Raw genomic sequence first — 19,943 nt, 5'->3', positions numbered from 1 at the left:
TTTTTTCCGTGTACACGTTACGTAACTAGCTTTGTGAAATATATTTTTATATAAATTAACAATCCTGCAACTGGGTGTAAATATGTATTTAAGTAGGTATGACTAGAAAATAATAGCAAAAATACTTTACTTACCTTGTTTATTTTCTTCAAGAATCTTAATAGTCGGTTTTATACAAAAAATGTTGTTTTTAATATCTAATAATTAACAAACACTTTGCACTAAACTTTCACACGTTCACGTAAAAGAATATTGAAATAAATGCGGTCGGAAACAAAAGAAATTGCCCAATCCACAACACAAGTGACGAGCTCTATATCAGGGGAATCGCCTGACCAGCGTTGGTTGTGCGAATTCCACCTAATTCTCTTTTGTAACGGCTAATCACTTTGTACAAGTCAAACGAAAGTTTACCGCCCATAACTGTATCGTTTTGCATGCAAAATTTAAGAAATTCTTGAAGCGTGTTAAAAAAAAGAACTTACATAACAAGTAACATCTCAATAAAATTTAAGAAACATGCAAAGTAATTCAAAATAATCACTTAAATAACTCAATCACTTAAATTACATAATATCTATTAAAGTGCTGCTCATTAAGCTTTAAAATTTATATGTAGCTTAAATGCTAACACAACACCCTAATTACATGAAAGTAACAAAAAAACTGTTATACAACACCCTATTTTCTAGAGCAGCGTTGTCCACGGCCTATGCGCAGAATAGCGCACGGACAGCGCCAGACACCTCACACCAACATGTCGCGACAAGTGTCTGTGAAACCACGATTGTGCTACTGTATTCAACTTTGTAGGCAAGCAAAGCAGAATTTTGCGATCAGTTGACGCTAGAATAACCAACACAAGCATAACGTGCACACAGTCACGTTGGACAACACTGCTGTATATACTGAGATTGACGGTGTGCACATTGTTTTGTTTTTAAATACTCGTATCAATTTATTATGCTCGTGGTACGATATTATAGTTACCTAGATTATTTGATTAGTGGCGGTTATGATCTCTGCCACAGATTTACGATACGATTTTTTATAGGTAGAACTGATTGTCATAGTCGGGCTCGGACCGCCCCTGCCGCCCTCCCCTAGCTACGCCACTGGTAATCATCTCTCTTATGTTCTTCGCCAATTTGGCTGCCATATTGACTTGTGAAGATCAATTTTTTGTTGGTGACATGTTCATATGTGTACGCATATGTATGTTTGTGCATTATTTGTTTGGCAATGTATGCAAATATATGTACATATAAGTATATATGAATGTATGAACATGCAAGTCAATGCGCGCACATGCGTATACATACACTCATATGAGCATGTGCAGATACACAAGATAGGATAGAAGATGTATGCCTTTTAACATCGTATACTACACAAATAAATATGTATGTATGCACAAGCATACAAACATATCTATGCGCACACATGTGAATATGTCACCAACCAAAAATTGAAACATTGTTCTACGAAAACAAAAACAACAACAGCATAAGCATGGCAACATTGTGTTGTTGGTAGAAAAGCCGAGCTGTGCCGAAAGAAACGAACAAACGATCGCCGATTGTCACCGCTTCGCTTGCTGCTCGCACATCTTCGCAGACAAGGTTGCGTTACATTCACATGGATGGAGCGAGGTTGCACAACCTTGCGTTACTTTTATATGGAAGGTTGCGCAACCAGAATCTATCGCAACCTTTTCCGGCGTCGTATAAGAAGTATAACTTCAAAAAAAAAAATGGCCGATCCGAAAAACACGCGAAGTATAAACTAATTCGAATTAATTCACCTTTCAATTTGATTACAGTAGTATTGTAAAATTTAAAGCCGCAGGTTACAGAATATCTGTAGGTGATAGAAAAATTCTGTATTTGATTTGACTTAAGAATTTTAATGTCATAAATTATGTGTCTACCAGTGTAATATGTAGCAATGTAGATAAATCGGATCATAACTACCTTTATTTCCCATATACATATTACCAGATACTCAAACTTTCAGTTGTTTTTACACCGTATATATCAGTAAATATGCAAGATATCTTAACAAAATTAACTCGTCATATAATATGAGGATATACTATCGGCTTATGCCGAAAATATATAAAATTTAAGTATTCCCGCAGGATCTTATAATGATTTTCGATAACAGCGTGTTGCTTCAGATTATAACAATTTTGTTCACCTAACGGCTGTTTGTATCACCTGAAACCAATCGAAATAAATATAGAATTACTCGTATGTGCATACACCCAGTCAAGAAAGTATCGGGAATTCTTCATTTCCCCCTCTCATCTATGCGATCGTGTGTTTACAACAGCTTTTTGTGTCAATCGATCTCAGTAGGGTCTGTCGAATTTTACAAACATTTTTAACTTATTTGTGTTAAATTTTGACCAAACTCTTAAAAAATATCTTTGAGCAATCACCGTATTCACTTGATTTAGCTCCATGTGACTTCTGGATATTCTTGCAACTCAAAGAACTGCTCCGGGCAAACCGTTTGGAGTTAACTGAAGACATCAAAACAAATTCGACGCGAGAGCTGAGATCGACTGATATAAACAGCTTCTATAAACACACTGGTTGACAGATTGCTCTAAGTTTTGACATCATAATTAAGAACTGTTGTACCAACTTAAGAAAACAAATTTACCTGTTTTCCATATAAGTGGGAGATGAGAGGGGGGAAATGAAGAAAGCATCTAAAAGTGGACAGATCTTAATGGATAATATAGGTATAAATATCTGAAATATTTATAATGCGAGCATTTTACCAGTGTGCGTATTGTTCGACTGTACCAGTACTTTATCTTCTAAACTTGTTATAATAAGGTTTTGTAGTTATATATGTACATATCGCTCATTTGCTGCAAGACCGGCATAAGTCAAAAAAATCGATTCTCCAGAAAACGCGTTTAAAGTTTTCAACTGACTACAACCTTACACGGTGACTTCAACCTTACACCTCTTCTCAAGCGGAGCATATAAGAGGTATTCATATGAATTTTTCACTCAACATGAAGTATGATATAACGAACAATTCTGCATCATTAACTCAAAAATCACGTTTTTTGATTTATGCCGGTCTTGCAGCAAATGAGCGATATGTACATGTGAACTTGCGCCCAATTAGATGGTTAGTAACTAACTCTAATAGTTATAAAAATTTTTGAATATCACAAATTAATATAAGTATTTTTATTTCACTTTTGATCCATAAAAAGAAGCATACACTATTGATTATTCTCCTCAAATATATAATATTATCTTCTTCTAAAAATTAGTTTATTCAATAAATACAGTAACTAGTAAAATTTTTATAAAATAAGTTATACAAGTGTTTAACAAATTTTAAAAATTCAAGGAAGTTAGAAGCAATGACATTGTTTTCTATTAGAACAGTATTTCTTAAACTCTAACCTACATTAACTGTAGTGTAGTATTACAGCTTTTCGCCACTCAGATTCAGAATATTATAGTAGTTGTGATCAGGAAAACGTTCGAGTTCGATATAATCCATCTCAGTATGTAGTAGTTTATCAAGCATTTGAACCAATTCTACAAAAGTAGGGCGTTCATTAGGATCACCTGACCAGCAGTAATACATTATGTTATACAGTTCACGTCGGCAATGTTCAGGTTTCTCAAGACGGTACCCATCGCGTACCTAAAAACACAGAAGTTAATTATATAGCGTCATTATGTGAAGGAAACTGTGGATATTTGTTGTCATGTCTTGTTTAGATTTGGGCATATGTTAAATATTTGTAAACGCGTTTTTTTTTAATATTTACATACAACCGAAATAATTTGTCCTCAATTTCTACAGTCTACGCCTTTAGAACAACTACTTTGACCTCTCAGAACTTAAAACTGCTAAAGTGGTAGGTACAAGGTGTCAATTATCATAATTTTGAATTAAACCTTATTTTAATAAAACTTTTTTGAAAACTTTCTTTTAGATGCAATGGTTTTATGATTAACGTTTTTTAAACTAGTGAACAATATGTTTACTTATTGTGTAATACAAAATAATTAATGATGCTCTGCGTATAAATTGCGGAGAGTCTGGCTATTGTATAAGGTGATACGGTTTTTTGGGCTTAAGCGTTTCTATCCATTTACTTTGAGCGACAAGAGCACATGGTCAGAAAGTCTTTCCATATGACCCTTTGCATATTTGTTGATTGTTGCGGCAACTGATTCAATTCCGAGATCGCGTTCAAGATCGTGACAGCGAAAAGGTCTAGAACTTGAGTATCCCCTAAGTGGTATCTCATAAGTCCAAACTGGTCTGAATTGGTCTTTCAACCCAATAGCCAATACATGTTTCTAAATTTTATTTTTAATTCTTTTTTTTAACATGTGCAATCCATCTAAGTTGTGTGTCCAGTATCATGCCTTGGTATTCGCAGTATTGTGATATGGTAATTGCGTTTAAGTACAGAGGCATTATTTAGTATTGTTGTATGTGAAATCAATATGTACTGATTTAATTTCATTAAATTTTATTCGCAATTTAGCTGTCCATTCACATATTTTGTTTAAATGTTCTTGCAATCTTACAATTGATGCGGTTTGTATTTTGTGTCCAGGGCAAAACCGCAGTATAATTTGGAAATGTTGCTGTAATGTACAATTGTCATCGAGTGGTAGATGGCATGTAAAAAGTAGATAAAGGTTGGGTCCTAATACACTACCCTGAGAACACCAGGTTTTATTTCTTTTAAAGCAAAGGTAAGATTTTAAAATATTGTAATATTTTTTTGGTAAAAGCATCATAATTTAAGAGCCCGCCATGGCGAAATATACCAAAAGCTTTAGACACGTCGAGGAAAACGTCCGTAAAACTTTTTTTCTTCAAAGGCATTTTCAATGACTCGAATTATTCTATGTACTTGGTCAATAGTGGAATGATTTTTTTAAAAGCCAAACTTATACTCCAGTATCTGCATCCTCTCTTCAAGTGTTGTTAATACGCACAGCAAGCAGTTTTTCCAAAAATTTTGAAAGTATTAGCAGAACAGATATGAAGTAATTTCATGCGCTCTTACCATGTTTATTGAACACAATCACCTCTACAGTTTTCCAATAAAAAGATATGTATTGAAGACTTGTACTCGTAGTAGCATTCATTATAGCAGTAATTTTACATATAACGTTGTGAGGAAGCTGCTTTAGTATTTCACTGGTAATAAGGTCAAGCTCAGGCGATTTTTTAGACTTCAGTTTTTTTTTATTTCTGCACATACTCATTAGTTAGTTATAAGAGGAATTTCGGAATAATACTCGTAAGTATGAGGTTCCATTTATGCTGCATTAAATGTGTCATATGGTTTGAAGACATCTTCAAGGTATTCCGTAAAACATTTGCTTTCTCTATATCGCTCTTGCCCTATGTCTGGTCTGCTTTTCTGATTGGATGATGGTAAAGAGAAAAAATTTTTGTACACTTCTGAAGTGAATAATCATTCCTATGGTCGTTAGATAAACTTTTCAGATAATAGCTAAGAGTTTTATTTTTCAATGCCTTTATTTTATTGGTAAATTTTGTAAACATTTTGTTAAGTCAACTTTTGTCAGATGGAGATCTTGTTTGTTGCCACTTTCGGCGTAATCGGCGTTTTTCTGCTTTCATTTCTTTATTTTCTTTGGTATACTTATAACTTGTTGTAACGTTTCTTTTAATTGGTGTAAGCATAGCATTGGATAGCATTTCCTTAAAGTATCCCAGTCAGTGGTTGTATGTAAGTCTCGATCCCCAGTGGGTATGTGAATTATAACTGCCACCTATTATAAATCAGTTTTTATGGTTATTGATCAGTTCTATATAAATATCGCATTTTATTTGATGTCTTAGGGGACATTCTTCTGTAGATATGTGGTTTTCTTCGTGGTGGTTTATGTTTCGCAGCTCCTCTTCGTGCACAATTATTATTTATGAAGGATCTTTTCAAGTACAATGGTAAACTCATTATGTTTTGTAATCTTTTCCAAGATTTGTTGGAGTATGCTAGTATCATTTGAACAAGTATTCTCTTTTGAAACTTGCGAATATTTGCTGTTGAAACTTTATTTTCAGCCATTGGTTGGCGTATTGTGTTTGTTGGGAGGCTTGTGTCATTTTGTCAATCGAGTTTTTAGGACGTGGGTCGTTTTTCATTGTACCAGTTCTTTGGTCACGAATCTTTTGCAATTCTTTCGCAACTACGCATCCTATGTAGTTAGCAGAGACATATCACGTATCTAATGACTCTTTCGTTTTCCACTTTAGTTTGTTGACTGCGTTTATAGCTTTGAATCCCTTTTTATGAAGGAAGGAGCCTCTGGCTCGTTTAAGTGCTGTAAATTTTTAGCGACAACCTTAATTTGTCGAGATTGCTTTTTTTCATAGGAAAACCATGGTATATTCTATATAAATACAGAAAGTTAAACACCAGAGTCTGATGTATTGCATTTATATGTATTTTTATTTAGAAGCTGAATAGTAAATGCTTTTTTTTTTGCCTCATTATTCGTAGTATTATAAATTGTTTGGTATTCACAGTCAGTCAATATCATTGAGACTTTCTTTTCTGTTTGATTTCCTACGACTTCTTTTATGGTTTTAGATCAGTGTTGTCCAACGTGACTGTGTGCACGTTATGTTTGTGTTGGTTATTCTAGCGTCAACTGATCGCAAAATTCTGCTTTGATTGCCTACGAAGTTGAATACAGTAGCACAATCGTGCTTTCACAGACACTTGTCGCGACATGTTGGTGTGAGGTGTCTGGCACTGTCCGTGCGCTATTGTGCGCATAGGCCGTGGACAACGCTGTTTTAGATGTAGCTTAAACCAGAAGCTGAGGAGATAATTCAGTTTTCCTTTTTTTATAGGGCCTTTGTTCAAGATGCAGTTTGTTTCGTGGACAAGCTCTTCCTCATCTGTTGAATAAATTTCGCCACTTATTAACAATTGCTCTATTGTTTCCAACTGCCTGGATTGTTGGTTTATAATTGTCTCATAATGATTACGTTTATTTGCCGTAGTTTCCATCAGGTGGAGACGTTCGGACATTTTTTATAATGTTAGTAACTATGTGGCAACAACCATATAAAACGTTTACCGATTTTGGTGTATTCCTTTACACCAAATTACAGGTAAAGCTTAACTACAAATAACGCAAATATAATTTGGTTCTTGTATTGGATAACAATGAAGGTTATCTGTGGTAACTCCAATAAGAAAAAATGGTAGTAGGTTGTCTTACATCTCCTGACAAACATTTAGCAATTGTAACAGCCTAATCACTCATCATCTCACCCCACTTCAACTTCCATAGCGTTCAGAGTTGTATTTGCGTAAACTGATTTTAGTATGCAGTCCAACAACAAATTTTTTACACTAGCATACAAATTTATGATTTTATGATTTAGCGATGCTTTATGACACGTTGTGAGTACCCCAATTGAATTTATATCTATCACTCTTTTATTCTCTCCACTTCGCTCCAGGGTTGCCAGAGATTAAATGAAATGAATGAAGTGAGAGTGAAAGCGATTTTATATAAAAGTCGTAATGGATACTATACTATTTTATAATGAAAGCGGCAAGCGATATTATGTAACTGTACACAATGTCAATAGCGATTTTGGAGCAAAAGTGGAGTGGAAAAACCTTCGTTAACTATTATTTAATTGTGTAATATATTTATTTCGGATTAAAAATTCATAGTTTAAGAATATATACACTCGTTAAAACGTTAATGTACTTCACATATTCAACAATATAATATCGGTATTCAGCTTGAGACGATTGTCTCATGTCTCTAATTGTCACAATCTTCATTTAGTGACTCTGTTAGTCAGAAGTCTCATTTTGGTAGTCTGGCAGATACAGTATACTACTATACACTATACTACTTTACTTTATCTGCCAGAATACCAAAATGAGACTCCTGACTAACAGAGTCACTAAATTACTATTGTGACAATTAGAGACATGAGACAATCGTCTCAAGCAGAATACCGATATAAATCGTATTTTATGAACCTGGATTACGAATTTGGTTACAATGAGCAATTCGGATTAATAGAAATTATGTACCAGTGCATTGATTTTTAACGAAGCTAATAAATAGAGTGTTGATTAAAATAATCGAATCTAAATAATATTATTAGTTTTATAAGGAATATTTCTCAGGGTATCTTACTGCAAATTGACCAACAAAGATATCTAGTAATATGTCAAACTATTTTCAAAAATGCCGTATATCGAGCATTTTGAGCTATTGCTAATAACAGAGTATATCATAAATTTTTCTACATTGAAATAATTTATTTGGTATAATTTGTATTTAGTATTTTGTAACGAGCGATTTCTGTAACCGCTTTTGTAAATATAGTACCTTACGCATGACATCTGCCGCAGAAATACCAGGATATGGTGTTGACCCCAACGTGACTATTTCCCACATCAAAATACCAAAGCTCCATATATCAGATTTTACGGAAAATATGTTGTCATAAAGGGATTCAATAGCCATCCATCTGCGAAAAAATTTTGATAATTGTTATTTTAATACGAATTTGGAACGTGTTTGCGATATTTATATGTAGTTATATATATACTACATATTACCGTACCTATTAGACCAGAATAAATAATTTTTGAAAGCAAAAAGATAAAATAATAAAAGTTAAAGGAAATTGCATTATTATGGTGAGTGTTCTTATAAAATGACAAGAAAGTATGCAAACATGTTTTTCATTACGGCTAATAGGTAAATGAAATAAAAAAAGAAGATTTAAGGTTTCGTTTTAGGTCTCATAACCATACTACCATGGTTTTTACACAACTTATCGAACTAACACTACGGGCAACACTGTTTACAATTAATGGTGCCTTACCATTACGCCATGGCCCTAAAGTTGATCATACCTATCAATTAAATTTTGGTTTTCCGCCATAATCACAAGAAGAGTTGGTGCAATTTGAGAGAATGCTTTTCGAAAGAAATTCACGAAATGTCTCAAAAAGTGGTGCAACCGTAGGAAGGCAGTGTGCGCTATAAGAGAGCCTGCTATTTTTTAGAAAACCGCATTATTCATCGGGGTAAGTAAAATGCATTATTACCAAACGTATGTAGGTGATGCTAACATTTATTTTTACAGAATGCGACAAAGTCCGCCGATATCGCAACACAGCGTCAAAAATATTAAGTGCGAATCAATTCCAATTCCGCCCAGTCAATCAACAGCAATTTCCTTTGGTCAGTAAACGGCATTCATTCCGTCATCAGCATCGCGGAAAAGTAAAGGGTGTTTTTTGCATTTTATGAGAAAAATTACTTCAGTAATGTATGTTTATATTTTTTATACCGTCAGATAAGAGATATCTCAGCGAAATTTAAGACTACTGATGATTTAAATTTGATATTTTGAGAAAGAAATTTTCATTGTAAATTAGGATTTTTTTTCCATATTTAGCCAAAACAAGAGAGAATATATAATCGGGCGTAATTGAACATTTTCTACTTTTGCAACATGCAAAGATCAAAGCCGCGTATAAGTATATCTAAGTATACATTGGCAACTTGTCTGGATAAGTCCAGGGGCCTTTTCGTTATAGCCAGTTTTCACCCGGCATTAATTCCCGGATTTGCCTTTAACGAAGGAAAACTATAAAATAGCGCGAATTTCGGCGTTAGTGAACTCCATGCTTACACGTCTATACCCATAGAACGCAATATTTAAACTAATCATGCGTAGCGTAAGGGAGATATTTTCCAACCTAATATGTCAGACTAAAATCCATGTTTATTTTCATGCAATGACACATAATAATATATTTGCAACCCTGTTAAAGCTGTCATTTAACATAAGGACATATTACGCCGTTAAAATGTTGAGAAAGGTTAGTTTTAAATAGATTTTATAATTTCTATTTAAATTATAAAAATTTGTTACAGTTTTTTGTAAAGAATGAATGCAGAAGGTGTGCCAATTCAAAATAATCATGCACAATAGTCATTCTCAATAAATTGATCGAATCAGCCGTTCATATACCACTAGATTCTTCACCCACTCTCTTGACTTTGCATATTTCCGTATAGGATTTTTGCATTGTGTGTCATCATGAAATCTTGTAAGAGCAAGAGAATCCCCCTAATATCTATCGTTCAATTCAAAGGCTCTAATCACAACGTGACTATAACGTAGCTGGGCTCGATAGTTAATCTAAAAAAAACTAACTCCTGTGTTTCGGGGACGATCCCTTTTGTTGGCTGGTATCTCGTTCCGTGTCATCGAGTGTGTGTGTATTTTAATGTGTGGATGTGAGATGCTCTCGCATCTGGGTTGAATTTATGTAGATTGTGGTGATATCGAGGAGAGTGTAGCGTGTTAGTGATGTGTGTAGGTGTTCTTTGGGGCAAGCGACTAAGGCTCATTTAGCCATCCTGGCCCCCTTTAGGCGAATATTCTAGCCTACAAATCGTTGCAGCTACTGGAGCGTGGCTGTAACGCTGCTGAGGCCTGAGGTGCGATTGCGGCCGGCAGGATGTTGACCGATGTTGTTCCTAATGGTTTGGTGCAGCATGGTGTGCCACATGCATATGTATCTGGCACAAGTTGCCCGAGGTACACTCTTGTGTGTTGTGGGTAGGCGCTAAGCAATTAAAACAGTGGCCGTGCGCCTGGACGACCAGCTGGTGTTGCTGAGGCGGCAACTCTTTAAAGGTGGCGCATTCTGGCAATCGGTGGGGTCGACGGAGCCGGTCGCATATCTATATCCATATTGATCTGTATGGAAGAGTGTTATTAGAATAATTTTGTTGTGGATATGAACATTGCTGCCACGTTATGCAGCATGAGTGGGTCGTTATGATAATCGACCATTTATGTTGTTTCGGGTGTAAGGTCATGAATCAGGACACAGTTTCCAATTTTTTGCGCATTTTCTGTAGTTTTCCATCGGTACCTCTTGTGGAAGTCCTTTGTATAGTCTTTCCATCGGCTACTGAAATTATGATGGAGAATTTTAACTCTTTCCCATTTATTTAATAAGGATAGCTCGGAGGAAGATCCCGAGAGTGACGTGAGTTGAAAACGGCTTCGATTTTAGTGAAAAATGTCGTGAATTCTTCATAATAAAATTTTTAGCTGCCGGCTAGCTTATTGAAATGAGATTTGAAGCTCAGCTGTAAGATTCCTATAAATCACCCATATGAGAAGCGCTTGGGGTATAAATTGCCAATTGATACTTTGAGGGTGTATTTTTGTACGATGATAGGGGACACTTGGTTTAAAAAATCCACACACTTTTTTTTATGGCTCCTTAGGCTCCTATGAATGTTTTGCCATTATCGCTTTGATGGGAAGCCACGTCCAGCGACGAAGCGAGCAAATGCCGCGAAAAAAGCCGCTGTCGTCAGATTAGTACATAGCTCAAGGTATACTGTCTTTGTCATGAAACATTTAAAGATAGCCACATAGCCTTTCATGAGAGTGAGACACTTTGGCCTTTATTGAAAAGGTACATAAAATGCATTTCATGATTTGGGGCTTCAAACGGGGAATGTAATACTTGGCGTACCATATTTAACATCAGACGCTATGCGGCGTGCAGCATTAATATATGTGTGGATATATGTAATTCAGTAATAACGTGGCAAATGAAGACTCCTTAGGTATTATTATAGAGTGGCGTTCGTTATTTGTGAGGCTTGAATTAGCAAGCTGACCATTAACACGAAACATACCTTTCGTGTATAAAAATGGCTTTAGAACTAAGAGTGAGCTCTTATTATCAATCGGCTTCAGCGTTCTGAGTAATGATATGTCGCGACTGAAGTAACGCGTTTGTGGTGATGCGATAAGAGCTACCTTTACTTTTTGTAACGTATGTCACTGTATCGCATTGTGGGTAAATTGCTCCTTTAACTTTAAATTGAAGTCGCTCTATGAACTTGAACATATAGACGGCTACTCTTAGGGTTCGGGGGAACGATGAAAATCGTTCAAGGATTTAATTATCAGGCATCTGCTTGAATGCGCTTATCCGCTTGGGGGGAAATTAGGGTAATGGGACAGATTTTATTTCAGTTTTGTACTACAATTTCGTATTTGGCTTGTTTTGTTGGTAGTTTTAGCCTATTTTGTCCCCTAGAGGATATGAATGATCCTTGTGAACCTTGGTCTATTAGGGCTCTCAGTTTAGAGAGTGTGGGTAGTAGTACCCAACTTTGATTCTCGCTGCGTAGCGTTTGAGTTTTAATACTTTTGAGCAGCATGGTGTCTCTTGGAAAAATTCGGGATTTTGTGTTTCGGGAGTTGCAGTTGCAACTAAGCCCGTGGCTCGTTTTAAGAAAGTGCTACTTTGGGGTGTGCTGAAAAAGTTATTGAAATGCATTGAATAATGCCTCTTGTGGCAGTATACGCTATTGACTTTGCTTTCGCAATTATTAAGACTGTGCGCATGTGATAGGCAATTTGTACAAAGTCTTTTGGTTCTGACAAAATTATTTCTCTCGTTAATATTTAATTTTTTAAACTTTTTGCAAAGGTTGTTTATTTTGTTCGGATGTGAACGATTGGTTCTTGAAAAAAGTTTCTATTTAAATTGTTGTTGTTACTAGCTTGGGATCTAATGAAACTACGATTTAGGTCGTGTTGAACGTTTTTAGTTCTGACCATTTTTTTATCAGCTCTTTCCATGAAATTGAGTAATTAGGTACTTAGTTAAGAAATCTTTCATTTGTTGCCACGTTGGGTATTTTCTTAGTGATAGGAGCGATTGCTGCCACAAAAGCAACGATTTTTCTAGTAATACCACGGAGCATATGTTAACGAGTATGGGGTCCCAATTGTTTGTGGGAATATTCTGTGTCGATAGATCTGACAAACAATTTGAAACAGTGGCTTGAAGTTTTATGAATTCTTCACTTGTTCTGAATTTTTGCTATATTCATTAGTACTTGTATGGTCACTTGTTTGTCGACCAATATTCTTTCATTCTCGTATCGTTCTTTTAGAACTTCCCAAGCCAAATTGAAATTGTAGTCATTTAATGCGAACTGTTTGACTATTACGCCTGCTTGACCTTTGTTTTGTATCTGAGGTGATAAAATTTTTGCGCTTGCGCCATTATTCATAACCTCCATGAAATATTTCTGTATCGCATGCCGACACTTTAAGATGAATTAGATTCTTAAGAATCTCCGCTCATTTAGTTACTATAAGAGGTGAAAATAAGAGAAAAAAAATCTCTTAGAGTACACTGATAACAATAAATACGTGTATTATGTATGCAATGTATTAAATTACGAACGCGTATTTCGTTTTGCTTATTCCCGGTTCTTATTTAGTTGTGCTCTTAATTATTTTTTTGCTTTTTTTATATTTTATTTATTGTTTCGTACTCGTTAGTATATACTTGTGTATACGAGCGATAGTCAGAAAAGAAAAAAAAGATTAATAACCTTTGTATATAATCCTGCACAATATGTGCGTGTTTGTGTGCATACGTAATATGTTTAAATTTTTTGTTTTGTTTGAAATACTACTTGCTTGTGCTTTTTGACCGAATATACGCCGCTTCAAGGAGCGTCTCCGGTTTGCTCGTTCTGCTTCTTGATGTGTTTGTTGCCGATTTGGCTTCCTTTTCTTTCCTTTCTTTATTTATTGAAGTTATACTTATTATACGACACCGGAAAAGGTTGCGTTAAATTCAAGTTTCGCAACCTTGCTCAATATGAATCTGACGCAACCTTGTTTGCGAAGATGTTCGAGCAGCAAGCGAAGCGGTGACAATCGGCGATCGTTTGTTCGTTACTTTCGGCACAGCTCGGCCGACACAACAACACAACACAATGTTGCCATGCTTATGCTGTTGTTGTTGCTGTTGTAGAACAATGTTTCAATTTTTGCTTGGTGACATATTCACATGTGTGCGCATATACATATGTACATACACTCATATGAGTATGTGCAGATACACAAGATAGGATAGAAGATGTATGTATGCCTTTTAACATCGTATACTATACAAATAAATATTTTTCTTACTAAAAGAAATTAAATTTATCACAGCAATATTATGTATATGCGAGGAAGAAGTTATACTTCTTGGTGATATTCAGAAGCAAAATGCGAAACAATCATACATACATATATTATGTCGTTTGCACATTTGTCTGTATGTTTACGAAAGCAAATGTTTTACAAAAGCATATTTCTATACTTAAACAAAATTATTAGAACCATCGTATGTTTCTTACATGCAAGTTAACACTAAACATATTTACATTTCTCACCAAACATATTTACATTTCTCAATAATTATTACGAAACGTATAAGCATATTTTTGCTACACTTTCGCTGACTATCATTTCCTGTTTACGTCCCAAATTTTGTTTAGTCCATTTCCGATCGTTGCACGCGAGTTACATTCCTATACTCTAAACACCTTGTAATAATATATACTTATGTATGTATATAGTAAATGCTTAATAGCTCACTAACATAAAATTAGGTTCCACATTAGCCTTAGCTGTGGAATAAGAGAGTGAGCGTATTTCGGGTATGCTAACGCCAACTCAACTAAAAACATAAATATATACATACATATATATATAAATAAGTATATATAAGTAAATAAGCTAATGTCGAATGATAATACAGTTAAGCCTAATATTAGAAGCGAACTAACTAAGAATGTTAGTACAATTAGCATTAGAATAAGGAGTATGTAAACTAATAAGGAATGTAAAGTTAGTTAGTCTTAAGATTCATTTCAATAAATACGGTTGGAAAAAAAGGCCGAAGCTCTTTTATTTTCAAACTATATAACTGGCGCAGTCGGGTTAACTTTGATCAAAAGATCAAAGGAATCGAATCGTTTTGCCGAAAATATTTAAAAAAGTTTAATTAAAGTAAATAGAAAGTGCGAAAATAGTAAAAAAAAAAAAATCCCATAAAAAACGAAACAAAAGTGAAAAAGTTTAAAATATATACTTAAATATACATTTTACAAAAAAAAGGAAAGTGCGAAAATAGCAAGAAATTCTATAAAAAACGAAAAAATAGTGTAAAAAGCTTAAAATATATAAAAAAAACGAAACAAAAGTGCAAAAAGTTTAAAATAAATAGTTAAATATACATTTTACAAAAAAAGGAAAGTGCGAAAATAGCAAGAAATTTTATAAAAAACGAAAAAATAGTGCAAAAAGTTTAAAATATGTAAAAAAAACGAAACAAAAGTGCAAAAAGTTTAAAATAAATAGTTAAATATACATTTTACAAAAAAAAGGAAAGTGCGAAAATAGCAAGAAATTCTATAAAAAAACGAAAAAATAGTGCAAAAAGTTTAAAATAAATACTAAAGTATACATTTTACAAAAAAAGTGAGCGTGAAAATAGTACAAAAATCTATAAAAAACGAAAGCTCTAGTGAAAATTAAAAAAAAAAAAAAAAAAAAAAAAAAAAAACACCTTAGAAAAAGAAAACACCTTTTTTTTGTTTTTGGTGAAAATCGAACTCAAACTCAAACTACACTACAGTGGAAAAAAAATTAGAAAATTTTTTGTTGAAAATAAGTGAAAATAAAGCGTTAAACAAAAAGCATTAAAATCTTGAAGAGAGAAGCGAAATAAGTGCTAAACAAAAAAAAAAAAAAAATTACAAAAAGTTGCAAGTCGTCCAAAAAGTGCTAGTGTCACGTATCACAAAGAAAGAATACAGTATCGACAAAGATTTAAGAAATTTCCGGCTTGCAACAGTAACAACGGAAATTGCGATATATAAAGCACAGTTCCAAATCGAAAAACAGTAAAATAAAACTGTTTAATATAAAACAAAATAGTATGCCGTAAAAAGTACAGTATCGACAAAGCTAAAATTTACAGCTTGCAACACGCGTTAAAACAGTAAGAACGGAACTTGTGGTATATAAAGCACAGTTTCGGAAAAAGCAACTACATTTTCTTTGAAACCGTTTTGTGAACCGCCACAAACAAAAAAAAAAAAAAAAAAAAAAAAAAAAAAAAAAAAACAGCAAGTTAAAAACAAAACCAACAAAACCAATTCACAGTTTAAGCAAAAAATATTCACATGCGAAAAATATTAGAAAAAAAGAATTGAAATATTATTAATGTGTCAAAAAACAAATACATATTGAAAAAAAAACTAAACGAAAACGAAAAAAAATAATATTAAGAAAAGAGTTTAAATATTTTTGTGAAAATTGAACAATTTAACAAGTATTTGAAAAAAAAAACTTTCTAAAACATAAAAGTGTAAGTAATACTGGTTATAGTGAAACTATTGAAAACAGAAAAAAAATATTTATGCGTTACCAGAAGCTAATAAAAATAAAAAAAACTAATGAAAAATTTCTAAAAGCAAAGGCTATATATACAGTTACGCGAAAAATAATAAGGACAGCCGCCTAGAAATAATTAAGTTCATGTGCATCCAGAAATAGAAACGAAATATAAATAAAAAAGTTTCTAGAACGTTTAAAAGTTTTCTAAATAAAAGGAGAATACATCTACTTTTCTACAACTGGTCCAAAAAGAAATACTCGCGGACCATATCTTCAAACCACAATTAAAACGACCTATTTACAACTACTACTACAATGGAGAATCTAAACCAAACCATCGCCGAGCTGGAAAGGGTTATCGCAAGGCAAGAAGAATTGCTACAAACCCAACAACAAGAAATGCAACAACAACATGCTCAACATTTACTACAACTACAAATGAATCAACAACCACCATTCTACAGATTTCAAATGTCACCAAGGGACATCATGGACCAATTCCGGAGAATGAAGCCACTAGACGACCATCACAATCCAAAAGCATTCATTAAAGCGGTCGAAACCAATATTTCTCTCTGCGGCACAGACCAGGAGCTCATCCAACATTGTATCAACATTATAGTAAACGAAAAAATACTGGGCACCGCTGGGAAAAGAACGAGAGAACTGGAGGACAACTCATCGTGGGAAGCGATTAAGGCCAAAATTCTACAAGGATCTCGTCCGAGGAAGACATACGCAGAGGTATTCAATTTTTGTAGGACGGTCAAAGTAAGTAATCTTAATGAATTATTTATAATTTTTGAAAAATGTAAGGCAGAAATAAATGAAATATACATATTTGACCCTTTAAAACCGGGCATTTACAAACCTGAAAATGTAGATAGGGACCTTGTTGATATACTGCTAGAGAAAATCGATGGGCCTATAAGGGCACATATAACCGAAACGGAAACATTAAATGATATAATAGTAAAATATTCAAAGTTAAAATTGCTGCAGGACAAAAGAGCGATAGATTATAGACATCGAAAGTATGTCGATAAAAACAAAGCAAATTACGAAGGTTTCAAGAAAAATTATAAATCTTACGAACATAATAAAATTTCAGACAATAGGCAAACCAAATCAACGAACGACAATAGACAACAAAGCGGGAACAATAACAATTACATACGTAATACAAATTTTAATCGTAACAATTACAACAATCGGAATAATTACGATTACGGGTACAACAATTCTACAAATAAAATACAACCACATTTACCGAGACAAACTAAAAGCTCTCATATGAGCGTCGAACACAATCCAAGTACAAGTCGTTTGTCCAATAATTCAAATTTGATGGAAATTGGCAATGGTGAAGAAAACGAAGTAAATTTTTTAACACCGCCTCAAACCCTCAACTCCCCATAATAACAGTAACAATAGGAAATCACAGAATTAAATGCTTAATAGATACAGGTTCAACAACCAGCATCATAAAACCAAACGCCCTATTCGAAAATTTTCAAAAGGAAAAACTTTCCAAACCGTTATGCTATGGAACTATCAACGGGATTAATGAAATAAAATATAAAATTGTAACACCTTTTCCGAAAGAATTTAACGTCTTAGGTACTTTATCATGGAAAGCAATAGATTTTAACAGCAACAAATACGAAGCTATTATAGGACAAAATTTTCTTATTCCTTTTAAAGCTAAAATTGATGTAGAAAACACGTTTATTAATATATTAGCAAGCATAATTCATTTTGATCAACAAATTCCTTATGGAAAAACGGAAATTTGCGCACTCGAATTCAGTGATATGAAAAACTTAAACTTGAATCATTTAAATATCGAAGAAAGCCAATCGATAAAAGATCTATTACAAGAATTTAACGAATTATTTTTCAAAGAAGGAGATAAACTTTCTTTTACGCATGAAATCAAACATCAAATTTTTACAACAAACGATAGACCCATTTATTCGAAAATTTATAGGTATCCACAAGTTCATGAATTAGAAATACAAAAACAAATAAAAGAAATGTTAGAACATAATATGATTAGAGAAAGCAGCTCTGCTTACAACAACCCTTTGTGGATAGTCCCCAAAAAAGCGGATGCAGACGGAAATAAAAAATGGCGTATCGTCGTCGATTACAGGAGATTAAATGAAATTACTATTAGCGATAAATTCCCGATACCAAATATCGATGGTATCATGGATAAACTAGGAAGAGCACAATATTTTTCCTCTATCGATCTCGCGAAAGGATTTCATCAAATACTGGTAGATGAAAACGACAGGAAGAAAACAGCGTTTTCTACTCCGTAAGGACATTATGAATTCTTAAGAATGCCATTCGGTCTTAATTTACTTTTTTGATTGTTAGTACAATTAGCATTAGAATAAGGAGTATGTAAACTAATAAGGAATGTAAAGTTAGTTAGTCTTAAGATTCATTTCAATAAATACGGTTGGAAAAAAAGGCCGAAGCTCTTTTATTTTCAAACTATATAACTCGCGCGACCCAAAAGTGCTGACATAGCGTCTGCATTGAATGTACGGTCACGTTGCAATGCATGTGATGATCGCTGCTCACACACTTTACTAATTTTTAACATAAGTTTTGAATTCAGTAGTTAAGTGGTAGTCAATAAGCATAGTTAAGAAAAGAAGTTGGATTAAGAAGACATAGTCTTCCCAACAAATAATAATACTTAAGAAAAGAGGTTGGATTAAGAAGACATAGTCTTCCCAACAAATAATAATAAATAAACGGAAAAAATTATATTATAAAATAAAATTCTTTTTAAAATAAAAATATAAAAAGTATTTTATTAACTGGCGCCCGAGCTAAAGTCGCGAGAATTTAAATAAAAAATTTTTCGTGAAAACCCTTGCCTGTAGTGTCCGTCCGCAGGCAACCGCGCGATAAAGTGTCGTTACCGAATCCCGAGTAGCAACATATGCAAAAAGGACGAAATTCGAGCGATCGGTGCGGTAAATTAAAAGAAAAAAAAAACAAACAATCAAATAATGACATTTTTTTTAAATTAAATTATGAGAAACATTTTTGTGCATAAAAAAGCAAACAGCAAGCAGCAAAGAGAACATTTTAAAATAAATAACAACAACATCGGAAATAACGACAACGAAACTAATCATCGATAACAACAACATCAGAAATAGCAACAACGAAACTAATCATCGATAACAACAACATCAGAAATAGCAACAACGAAACTCATCATCGAAAACAACAACATCAGAAACATCAACAACAAAACTAATCACCAATAACAGCAACAGCATCAGAATCAGCAGCAAGTAATAAAACAATGCAGCAGGTCTACCTAATATTGTAAGTCATTAATTATTTTAATATTTTCGATGTTATAGTAATAACAAAAAATAAAAAAAAAAAAAAAAAAAAAAACGTTTCAATAGTAAATAGAGATACCATACCTTTATACTAATTAAATAAGAAATAAAAACAAAATTATAATAAAAAATTAAATAAAAATTAATAATAAAAACGAAGATTAAATTATAGTTAACCTTGCGAATCAATATGGCTAACCCTAACAATTTAGTAAGACCACCCCTTCTTAACGTTCCAAATCC

General features: G+C 33.6%; 2 protein-coding genes across 6 annotated transcripts in view; one reads left to right on the top strand and one right to left on the bottom strand.

Moving 5' to 3' along the window:
* LOC125776665 (uncharacterized) overlaps positions 1 to 19,943 on the top strand; it is a 263,872-nt gene that overhangs the window by 10,349 nt on the left and 233,580 nt on the right. The gene's annotated exons all lie outside the window — the stretch shown is intronic.
* LOC105234087 (tyrosine kinase receptor Cad96Ca) overlaps positions 3,258 to 19,943 on the bottom strand; it is a 252,333-nt gene continuing 235,647 nt past the window's right edge. For 4 of the 5 annotated variants that reach the window (XM_049449959.1, XM_049449957.1, XM_049449956.1 and 1 more), the window contains exons 10-11: positions 8,406 to 8,547; positions 3,258 to 3,684 (exon numbers count right to left, since the gene is read on the bottom strand). In XM_049449959.1, the coding sequence (XP_049305916.1) occupies positions 3,460 to 3,684; positions 8,406 to 8,547 (367 nt within the window). In that variant the 3' untranslated portion in view covers positions 3,258 to 3,459. The remainder of the gene's footprint in view (positions 3,685 to 8,405; positions 8,548 to 19,943) is intronic. The other variant, XM_049449960.1, reaches the window with a different exon arrangement.

This window comes from Bactrocera dorsalis, chromosome 2 (assembly GCF_023373825.1).
Source record: "Bactrocera dorsalis isolate Fly_Bdor chromosome 2, ASM2337382v1, whole genome shotgun sequence".
Lineage (NCBI taxonomy): Eukaryota > Metazoa > Arthropoda > Insecta > Diptera > Tephritidae > Bactrocera > Bactrocera dorsalis.
The sequence above is the reverse complement of the archived record's forward strand: the minus strand, read 5'-3'. Positions and strand labels throughout refer to the sequence as shown.